General features: G+C 53.3%; 1 protein-coding gene across 5 annotated transcripts in view; it reads right to left on the bottom strand.

The window, feature by feature from the left end:
* The window catches only part of ITGA3 (integrin subunit alpha 3), a 41,044-nt gene that overhangs the window by 9,728 nt on the left and 20,110 nt on the right, over window positions 1–11,206 (bottom strand). For 2 of the 5 annotated variants that reach the window (XM_045586088.1, XM_036451124.2), the window contains 8 exons: window positions 11,024–11,101; window positions 10,378–10,480; window positions 10,042–10,224; window positions 9,736–9,858; window positions 8,918–9,031; window positions 7,775–7,873; window positions 4,309–4,434; window positions 1,810–3,140 (listed from right to left, as the gene is read on the bottom strand). In XM_045586088.1, coding sequence (XP_045442044.1) covers window positions 2,985–3,140; window positions 4,309–4,434; window positions 7,775–7,873; window positions 8,918–9,031; window positions 9,736–9,858; window positions 10,042–10,224; window positions 10,378–10,480; window positions 11,024–11,101 — 982 coding nt within the window. In that variant the 3' untranslated portion in view covers window positions 1,810–2,984. Of the gene's footprint in view, window positions 1–1,809; window positions 3,141–3,805; window positions 3,947–4,308; window positions 4,435–7,770; window positions 7,874–8,917; window positions 9,032–9,735; window positions 9,882–10,041; window positions 10,225–10,377; window positions 10,481–11,023; window positions 11,102–11,206 lie in introns of those variants that run through there. The other 3 variants (XM_036451121.2, XR_006742467.1, XR_006742468.1) reach the window with 3 other exon arrangements.

The raw sequence follows: 11,206 nt of genomic DNA, 5'->3' as shown, positions 1-11,206 counted from the left end.
CCCGCCCCAATCCCAGTCCCTCAGTGGGTTCCCAATCCGGGTGACAGGGACTGGGAATGTTTGCAAACTTCGGGGGGAGGATGCCAGCCCACCCACTCCGCAAGGACCCAGCCACCAACGGAGGAGGCAACTTTATCCACCCTGTGCTTCTCTGAAGAAGGTGATTTGTGCTGGGGGGCCAGGGAGCCCCCTTTTTCCAGCAACCCCAGCTCTCTGGTAGGAACGTAGCACGCCCTCTTGCGGTTGGACGTGGTATGTCCTATCCACCGACTCGCCTTTCAGCCCTGGGCCTACACTTGCCAAGTGCTTAATATGTGCGAAGCTTTGTACTGGGAAGGAACAGTCCATACAGACAGGATTAAGACACATCATTTCTCAGTTTGGGAGCTAGCTACATGAGTAAATAGCTAAATGAATAGACGTAACAGAGTGTGATCATAGCCAAATCAGAGCTATGGGCGAGGCTCCACATGGAAGGGACTCTCAGCTGACCTAGTGTTACTGCTGACCTAGTGAATAACAGATTCTGGAAAATAAACTGTGGCCTCCAATGACTGGTCTTGAGAGCTCTGGGTAGGGGTTGATGGCTTTTTTTCTAGAGGAACTGGACAGTCCACTGCCAATCGACCCGGGAAGGGGCAAATCCCAGCACAGAAAAGGGAGCGGGGCGCTGGGCCCACGACTGTGAGGTGGGCTCTTATGGAGGGTGGAGGGCAGGCAGCTGGGAGGTGACCAGGCAGATGTCAGGAGTGGCTCCCGGGAGAATGCCTGGGTCTGTGGGCTCTCACAGAACCTGTGTCTAGATTTCTCCGGTAATAAAATCAGTGAAGTCTCGCCAAAGGCACAGCCTTGGGGAAAGTTAATAGAAGCACCTGTGCCATCATTTAGGAGGAAGTCAAGGGGAAGCAGCCTTTCTCCGTTCCCCAGGCCTGTGTGGCGGGAACAGCCTCAGGGCGGGAAGCGGAGGGCTTGATCCAGTGCTGGGGAGCGGGGCCATGTCAGCTCAGGATGAAGGGCTCCTGGGGGAGTGTCCCTGCAACTGGGCTCCCAGAACCCTGCCTGGAGGCCTTGGGTCACTGGTTCACCTTCTGATTATCTTGACACCTGCAGGTGGTGGTGGGAAATTGAGGCAGAAAAGCTGGTCCTTACCTAACATGAATTAAGCCATGGGGGTGCGGGGGCCTCTCAGCTCCCCACCCTTGCAACCAGGCTCCCACCATTGTTGCCTAGAACCACTTGTTTCTACAGCATGTAGCTTCCTGCCTCTTCCAGACCCCGCGATCACCCTCCCCCCACCTCCTTCCCAGAGCCAGCTCACTGGCCACCAAAGAGCCACTTTTTATTCATTCCACCCGCACTACTAAAGTCTTCTCCCTCCTCTTACGTTCTGTGTTTCAGTTCCCTACCCATGACCAGCCCTTAGACTAGAGCAGCGGTCGGCAAACTCATTTGTCCACAGAACCAAATATCAACAGCACAGCAATCGAAATTTTTTTGGAGAGCCACATTTTTTAACGTAAACTTCTAACGCCACTTCTTCAAAAATAGACTCACCCGGGCCGTGGTGTTTTGTGGAAGAGCCACACTCCAGGGGCCAAAGAGCCGCCTGTGGCTCAGGAGCCGTAGTTTGCTCACCACAGGACTAGAGTACCCCGGAGAGCGAGGGAGGCATCTCCTCCATTGGTCTGCACCCTCCTGACCTTAAGGCCCCTGCACTGCGCTTTGTCCAGCTGGGGGTCAGCTAGACGTCCCGGCTCATCGGAATGAGTGAGGAGATGGGGGGGGGGGGGAGGCGGCAGAGGCAGCGCGTACAAATGGGAGCTGTTTATTGGTTGACGTGAGAAGCCTATGTACAAAGAAGGCACAAGGAGGGGAGGGGCTCCCCCGCTACAGTACCGTGGAAGGGGCGGGGGGCTGCCAAGAGGGGGTTTCTGGAACCAGCTTCGACTCCCAGAATGGGCCTCAGGGCTCGGCCCACGGGGAAGAAGGCAGAGCTGGTTGGTGATGAAAGCCAAGGGCAGCCAAGAACTCCACCTCAGGGCCCCAACCCATGGCTGGTGGGGGTGGAGTGAGGCTTGGCCGATGGGTCAGGGACAGGGCTCCCTCCCTGTCCTACATTCAAGTGTCGCTCCCTCTGTGATCTCCTGGGGGTCTCTCCGGGCCCTTCAGACGCCAGGACGGTAGTGGTGGGGAGGAGTGGTATTTCCTCCGTATCCTCCCTGCATCTCCCTGGCCCGGACCCGTCCGTCTGCTCCTCGGTTGAGGATTCCTCTGGGCTCCCAGGGCGGGCCCAGCGCAGCGTGCCCAGGTGTCTAGCAGCTCCTCCATCTGTCTTCGTCCCTTTAGGCTGCATCCTCCACTGGAGCACGCCGCGGTCCATGAAAGAAAGCCATCCAGAGACCTTCTTTCTAGTTCATTCTGCTCTCGCATCTGAGCATGCCATGGCCCTCAGACGCCCCCTTGGGCGGCCTCGGGCGGGTCCTCCCCCGTCCGCGTTCTCTCTCACGGTGTCAGGAACTGCAGCCTGGAGGCTGTGGGCCGTTCCCTGTCAGTAGTTTTCATCGCAAGAGCGGGGTCCACCCAGGGACTGCGGCTCAGGGTGGCTCCAGTGTGAGTAGGGGAGGTGTCGCCACTTCGGGGCCTTTCCTTCCCGGCTCTGGCAGAGGCCCCGGGCTTGGTTTTGGCATCGGCAGAGGCTGGCACACGCGTGTCCACGCACCCTCTGTGGTGCACAAGCACAGTGCACAAGCAGCGGGACCCACGTGTGTCCAGGACACGGGGCTGCAGCGTGCTCGGCGTAGCCATGTCCACGGCCCCAGCCCTCCTGCGTGGAGAAGCCCATGGTGGGATGGCACAGCCGTGCGCTCAGAGAGGTGTGTGCCAGCCAAGGGCCGCGGCCCCTGCGGACTGTCGGGGCATAACTTAACTGAGGACAAAGAGAAGGAGGGGACACCGGGGGCGCGGGGGTGGGGTCAGGGAGGATGTCAGTAGTATCGATCCCACGCCTGCCAGCTGGTCACCCAGTGCTTCTTGGCGGGCAGGGTGCCCCCCGGAGGCGGGTAGCGTTCCTCCTCCGGGATCCGCACGGCGTGGTACTTGGGCATGATCTGGTAATAGCGGGTCCGCTGAAAGAAGTCACACTGGAGGCGGGGGGGAGAAGAGGGAGGGCATCAGCAACCTGTGGGCAGATGCGCCCAGCCCCCCTCCTCCCCCGGCCCAAACACGCACCGATGCTCTGCACCGAGACCCCGCAGTCCCCAGAGGAAGGAGGAGCCGAGGAAGGCCGAGAGGAGAGGGAGAGGCAGATGGAGGCAGGGGCAGCGCCGAGGTTGCTGATGGGATGGCTAGGAAGGGTGGTGATGGGTCCTGACCGCAGGGTGGGGAGGGGTCAGGTGGTCACCCTGGTGGGGGTTCCCAGGGGGAAGGCCTCTACCAGTCCCCTCCTTCTCTGGAGGTGGACGTGAGGGTGTAGAAGCCTCTGGAAACTTGCCTTGTGAGCTACAGAGATGAGGCCTAGCCTTGGTCTTGACCCTTTTTCAATCCCCAGAGAGCACGGGAGGGTCTTACGGCTAACTCTGGGTTCCCAAATCCTCCAGGGGCTCGGTGGGGAGGCTGGTGAGAGAAGACACCATGAGCTCTCCCGGGGTGTGGAAGGGAGGCCGGCAGAGTGGCCTGCTCTTTGGGGCGGTGCTGGGGACAGAGTGGGGCACAGAGAGGCCCCATGAAGGAAGAGGAGCAGATAGGACAGAGTCAGAGGCCCCGGCCAGCTGGCGGCTCAGGGAAGAGGGCCCGGAGGCCATGTTACCCGGGTGGGGTGGGGGCGGGGGCTGCCCCCTCAGTAGTCTTCGGTCAGCCTTTCTGTCTCTGACGGCTGGCTCTTCATCTCGGCCTTCTGCCTCTTAGCTTCATACAGGGCGCGAGTGCGGGCTCGCTTGAAGAAGCCGCACTGCGGAGGGGAGGAGGCGGGAGGGGCCGTCAGGGAGAGCTGGGGGTCTTTGCCAGCAGCACTCATGGTGGGTGGGGGCTGAGGACTGGGGAGCCTGGAGGCCTGGGCTCCAGCCCCCGCTGGGTGGTGTGGCCAGAAGCCAGAGATCCCGGGTTCCCCTTTCCAGCCTGCGGGCCCCCCATTAACCCAGGGAGGAGCATCCCCAAGGGTGAGGTGAGGATGGGCAGGGGGTGAGGCCGAAAGCTGGGGAGAAGGTGGGAGGACACGGGAGAAGGGTGGGGTGCGATGGGAGTGAGGGGTGGGGTGAAGGGAGATTGCCGGGGGTCTGCCAGCAGGAGGCCAGCGGCCAGTGGGGTCCTCACCTTCCACAGTAGCAGGATGATGAGCCCCAGCAGCAGCAGCCCGGCCCCCACGGACACGAGCACCAGCCACAGCTGGATCTCGGTTGGCGTCTCCTCCTTCAGCTCGGAGTCAATGTCCACGGAGAACTGGAGGGGGTGGAAGGGGCTCAGCCCTGTGTCGGCCCCCTCAGGCCCCATGCTCATCCTTCCTGTCCCAGCTCGGTCCCTGGCCCTGCTGTTTGACCTACTGCCAGTAGGGGGTGCTCAGGGACTGGGAAAAGCCATGATCTTGTTTCTCCAAACTTCAAGGAACAGCCTCAGATCTGGGAAGCGGCCTAGGACCTGGGTTTGTGATGCAGACATCGGGGCTTGGGTACCAGCTCCATTCCTGACAAGCCGTGTGACCTTGGACAAGTAAGCTCTCTGAATGTCCATTTCAGAGTCTCTGATCAGGGGATCAGAGTGCCTGCCTCATAGAGTGGCCAAAAGCGTGTGTTCTGAGGCCAGACTCTCTAGAGCAGTGGTTCTCAACCTTTCTAATGTATGACCCTAGTTCCTCATGTTGTGGTGACCCCCCCCACAACCATAAAATTATTTTCGTTGCTACTTCATAACTATAATTTTGCTACTATCGATATTATGAATCATAATGTAAATATCTGTTTTATGATGGTCGCGACCAACGGGTTGAGAACCGCTAGCAGGGTTGCCTAAGACTATCAGAAAACACAGATATTTACATTATGTGGGGGCACCACAACATGAGGAACTGTATTAAAGGGTCGAGGCATTAGAAAGGTTGAGAACCACTGTTCTAGAGGGTTCAAATCCCAACTGTACTATTCACTAGCTGTGTGGCCTCAGATAAGTTGCTTAACCTCTCTGTTCATCTGTAAAATGGGACTGGATAATAATACCTACCTAATAGGTTGCTGGGAGGATTGAATGCACTTTTAATATGAATAAACAGCTTTGAACAATACTTAGTACACAGTAAGCAATCCATAAGTATTTACAATAAACAATAAAGAATGCATAGCATATAGTACCATTCTTTTCCTTTCCCTACAATGGAGATACACACATATATAATATATATTAAAAATATACTTATATATTATTATATCACATATAATAATATGTGACATATATTATGATACAAAATTATGTTATATATTAAATATATTTCACCTATAACTAGAAACTTTTTTCTGGTTATGCAAGATTATTTTAAGATTATGTTATTGTTTTTTAAACTATAGGTGCCATAAAGAAAACCAAAGGTTCCTTATAATTTTACTCATGAGAAATAACCATCTTCAACATTTTGGTGACTCCCTTTCCATATTTTAATGCGTATGTTAAGTATGTGTACTTTTTCCTCCCACATAAATGAGATCTATATGGATTGTACACACTCTTTTGCGACCTGCTTCCCTTTTCACTTAATATCATCACCTTTTGATGCCATTAATAAAGATCACCCTGATCTCTTCCGAAAACTGCAGAGTCATTGGAGAAATGTACCATAATTTATCGAACCAATCCACTGACAGACATGTAGATCGTTTCCAGTTTCATGTCATTACAAATGACTCTTTAAAAGAGTCCCATATATTTATGTCCACATGCCTATCCTATTAGCTCCTTAAGTCTCTGCTGGGCAAAGGAGATGTGCGTTTTAAGTTGTAATAGATATTGACAAACTCATCTCCAAAAAGAATCCATCAATTTAGTCTCCAATCCAAAGCATTTCCTTCCAGCGCCTCGGCCCCACATAGCGTTACTCTTCCTCATATTTCCTGATCTGATAAGATAAAAGTCTCCTTGCTGCTACTTTTATTTCTTTCCTATTGAGTTAAACATTTGTATTTTACAATATGTACACTGTCTGTTTATTTTATGTTGCCCTTTATGCATTAAATATATACACTGAGTGGCCAGATTATGATGATCTCTGAACGCATAATAATCTGGCCACTCAGTATATATCCTATATGATAAAAGGCTAATATGCAAATTGTCCCCTCAACCAGGAGTTTGACCAGCAGGCAGGCCGGCCAACCGCCCATGTCCCCTCCCCCTGGCCAGGCTGGCTGAACCCTACCCATGCACGTATTCATGCACCGGGCCTCTAATATGTGTGTGTGTGTGTGTGTGTGTGTGTGTGCACACACATTGAGTGGCCAGATTATTATACATTCAGAGATTATAATAATCTGGCCTCTCAGTGTATATATCAATACTTTGTCATATGTGCTACAGACTTTCTAAAAAGCAATATATCTCTGGCCTCTTTGTTTCCTCACCAGCTTTTTTGCTGGACAGGCAGGCTTCATCGGAATGTGCTGCATCTTACTGGACTTTGAATATATTGATTTTCTTACAAGTTGAAGGTTTGTGGCAACCCTGCATTAAGCAAGTCTATCGGCGCCATTTTTCCAACAGAAGATGGTTAGTGTTTTTCAGCAGAAAAGTGTGTACAATGTGTTTTTTGAGAAAATGCTATTGCACACTTACTAGACTACAGGATAGTGTCAGCATAACTTTCATACCCACTAGGAAACCAAAAATTTCCTGGGACTCTGTGTATTGTGATATTCCCTTTACTGAGGTGGTCTGGAACCAAATCTCCAAGGTATGCCTGGATATCAATCTAAAATTTCATACAGTCAAACTGGTCACATTTTTCCTTTATAACTCTGGGTTTACTAAAATAACTTCCTTTCCACATAATCAAAGATCATCATTAATTTTTTTTCTAAAATTTCTCTGGTATATTAGGCTTTATTTCCTCTTTTAAATATTTAGTCTACCTCAAATGTATTTTTTTTTTTTTAATTTATGGTGTGAGGTAGGGGGTTGTCTTTAACTTCCAAATGTGTTCTTCCAAAATGACTTAACAGTCCACCTTTCTCTACTGGTTAAAAATGCCATTTGTATAATAAAATGAAGCTTCTGTGTGGTTCCATTATCTTCCTATCCCTTCTTCCAGTACCTTAATATATTTAAGAAATGTACCATAACATATGTAACCAGCCCTCCATTTGTCTCCTCTATGTATTTCCTACATATCTCCATTTATATCCTTTTCACAAAGATTTATTAGAAACTTTGTCATATTTACTCTCCCAGGTGTAACTCGGGATCAAGCCTGGGAACCTTTTTTCCAAGTTTGCTTGGAGATGGGACATCCTCGGGGAGATGCTGTGTGGATCAAATGAGGTCAAGCGGAGGTTCTCCATCATGGCGAGCACATTAGAATCACAGGGCGGTGGGGTTTTAAAAGGAACCCCCACAGACTCCGATCTCATTGCTCAGGGTCGTGGTCTAGACATCAGAAGTCCTCCAGAGGACCCCAGTGTGCCGCCCAGACTGAGGCCCACATCGCCAACGTGTGTGAAACCACCTCCCTCTCACCGGATGCGTTGGCGTCTGAGAAGATGCCCTGCACCCCGTGCCCTGGCCAGGGAACGTGCTCACTCACCGGCACAGTCTTGTTCTCCATGTTGATGGTGGGGACGCTGGTTCGGAGGAACAGGGTCGCCCAGCTGGTGACCCTGACTCGGTCAAACTCTCTGTAATCCTGCAGGGAAAACGGGTGGGTGAAAAGAATCAGATGCGCCTCCCTCCTGACCTTAGCTTCCTCTCCCCCAGGGTACCCTCTCACCACTCAGCATCCTTCAGCAGCACCCAGAGGATCTGACAGCCAGGCCTCCCCACACACAAATGCACATCATTCATTCATTTGTGCATCGGATCCTGTGCTGGGTGCTGAGGGCAACAGAGACAATGAAGGCCACAGTCTAGGTCAGGTCTGCAGGCCAAATCTGGCCTGCTACCTGTGTGTGCAAGAAAAGATTTGGGGTACACCACCAAGCCGAATCATTTACTGGGGTCTACATAGCTTTGTGCTACACGGAGGAACTGTGTGGATTTATAATCTAGGAGGACAGATGGTTTTCAGCTGGAAAGACCTCCCTGGTGGTGAAGCTTCTGAGGGGGGACTTTTAAGGCTGAATAGGAATTCACGTGCAGAGATAAAAGAGGGAGTGGGGGCTGGCATCCTGGAGGCAAGGAGTGCCATGTCAAAAGCATGGAGGTGGGGCCGAAGCCGGTTTGGCTCAGTGATAGAGCGTCGTTCTGCGGACTGAAAGGTCCCAGGTTCGAATCCGGTCAAGGGCATGTACATTGGTTGCGGGCACATCCCCGGTAGGGGGTGTTCAAGAGGCAGCTGGTCGATGTTTCTCTTTCATTGACGTTTCTAGCTCTCTATCCCTCTCCCTTCCTCTCTAAAAAATCAATAAAATATATTTTTTTAAAAAAGGCATGGAGGTGGGAAAGCCGTGGACACATGACAGAACAATGGACACATGAGAGAAAGACCTTTTGGTTGGAGACAAACATGTCATGTCCACATACAGGCACAGAAACGAACCCTGATACACAGCACACAATAACAAGTGTACAACCTGTCCTGCAAAAAACATGATGCTATGTCCTTACACACACACACACACACACGCACACACATGCATGAGGCCTTGCTGTGACCCTGGCCTCACCCTCTCCCTGTTGTTCTCCCCACCCAGGAAGGTGGCAGGGGAGACCTCCAGACCCAGGCACTGACCTCGATGAAGGTGCTGTTCCACACTCGAGCCCGCACCGTCACGTTGGTGAGGACAGGGACGTCGGGAATGGGGCACTCCAGCCACACACAGCGGGTGTGGACGCTGCCACACTTCTGAGGTAGGCGGGGGACACAGGACATGAGACAGGCGGGTGTCCAGAGCCTTTATGCTTCGCCCCTTGCCTTTAACCCCTCCCCTGCCCATGGCTGACCCAAAGGGCCCGGACCTCAACCCTTCACTCACGCATACCCTCACCCCCATACTTATATGTCTAAGGCATATTCTTTGAGTCAACCACCTATAGATGCCAGGGACATGGGTAACATGAAATCTGATCCCTGCTCATGGAAATGGGGCCCAATCTACAACATCCCTTTCCCAGCCTCCTCCCGCACTGAGCCTCTATTCATACCAACGCCCTCCACCGGGATACTGCCTCCTACCTCTCCACCCAGCAAGGCCTCTACTTACTTCCAAGTCTCTTCCTCTCTCCCTTTGGACAGGGGACACCCTACAGCTCCTTCTCCATTCCCCAGCCCTAATGCCCAAGGCTGAGCAGCTGTATCACCCCAACAGGCTGGGGCTCCTGGGACCAGAGCCAGCGTCTCCTCCTTTGGTCCATTGTATTGGCTGAGCCCCAGGGGCAAGTGCAGTGGGGTGCCCTCTGGGGGCAGCAGATGAGTCCACCTGCTCTGACCAGGATGTGGTTTGTGTCATCTCATCAGACTGGGGTCTCCTGGCGAACAGTCCCTATTCCCTTTGTTTCTCATGCCCCCTGGATGTGTGGCCACGACCCTCTCCAACCCTGGCCACTCACCAATAAGGTCTCAGACTTGGCTTTTTTGGCAGCAGCCAGAGGAACAGGCGGGGGGCCCTGGACTCCCCCTGGGTCCAGCTGTCGCCGCCTGCGCTGCGGAGATGGCAGTCTGTCCTCGGGGACCTGAAGAGGGAAAAGGAGCTTTGCTGGGAGGAAGGAATGAGCAGAGGGGAGGAGAGGAAGAAAGGGCAGGGGGCGAGGCAGGATCCCTAAGCGTGTGAGGGGAGAGGGATCAGAAGACACTGGCCTTTCTGCCCTGCTGCATGCAAATGAGATGCAAATGAAAGGTCCCTGTGGTGTCCTTACTGAGAGGGTGAGGTTGAGAGGGTTGACGAGGTCTCCTGGCGGCTGGCAGGTCCAGGACCCGTTGCCTCGGATGGTGATCTCCGTGGGGTACAGCAGCCACTTGCCGTTGGCGACTTCATAGGGCCACTCCAGCCCCAGCACCAGGGTCCCCAGGACTGCCAGCCCTTCTCCCACTGGGCCCACCTGTGGGCACAAGGGGAGTAAAGATTACTATCTCCTAGGAAACTACCTCCATCTCACCAACCCCAACCCTCACAACCCAGGATCCCAGACAGAAAGAAGTGCCTCATCACCCTTCCCAGACGTCCCCAGCCCAGGGTTCCAGCGTCCCCTTACCTGGAACTCATACTTGAGAGGGCTTCCCACGTCCTCCACGGTCTTCATGCCAGCCTCGCCCATCACCTTTCCCCCAAAGTAGCTCTGTAGCCGGTGACTCACCCTATAGTAAGAAAGATGCTGGCGTCACAGGAGACAGCAGGGGCCCTGGCAGCAGGGGTGGACACCAATTCTGGCCAACAGCCTCTGACATTAGGTGGATCTAAGATACATTCCAGTCCTGCCATAGCTGGGTGGTCTCAAGCAAGTTATTTATCCTTTTTGAGCCCCCGTTTCCTCATCTGGAAAGTGGAGTTAGTAATGGTTGCTATATCATGGACTGTTGTGAAAAGTCAATGAGATGATGTCTAGCACATCCTTAGCACCATAAGCTGTCAAGACATGGTACCAACACCTTATTCCCCAGAGTTGCTGATTCCCCCACTGCTGCTGGTTTTGCAGGAGGAATAATAACAAGCACAACAATGACCATGGTGGTGGTTGGGGGGTGGGGAGGCGCGGGCGGGGCGGGAAGGGAAGATCCAGGGGATGTAAAGGTCTCAGGAAACCAGGCCAAGAGAGGTGTGTCAGAGAAGCTGGGCGACACCTTGAGGTCAGGGAGGCCCTGGCTCGGGGAGAGAAGATGGGGGGTCCTGGTAGGACCTACATGCTAAGCGAGGCCTGGAGAGTGTAGTCCACCAGCAGAGTCAGGGTCATGGGCAACAGGTTGTCCTGGTGACTTGACCTGGGAAGGAAGTGCAGGGAGTGGGTAAGGAGATGTGTCAGCTGAGGCTGGGGCAGGGGGAGGTCCCCGGACCCCTGGGCCCCCATCCAGACTGGCTTTGCAAGG

Source organism: Pipistrellus kuhlii, unplaced genomic scaffold (assembly GCF_014108245.1).
Source record: "Pipistrellus kuhlii isolate mPipKuh1 unplaced genomic scaffold, mPipKuh1.p scaffold_m20_p_22, whole genome shotgun sequence".
In the NCBI taxonomy this organism is placed as follows: domain Eukaryota; kingdom Metazoa; phylum Chordata; class Mammalia; order Chiroptera; family Vespertilionidae; genus Pipistrellus; species Pipistrellus kuhlii.
This window is presented reverse-complemented; position numbering and strand designations above follow the sequence as displayed.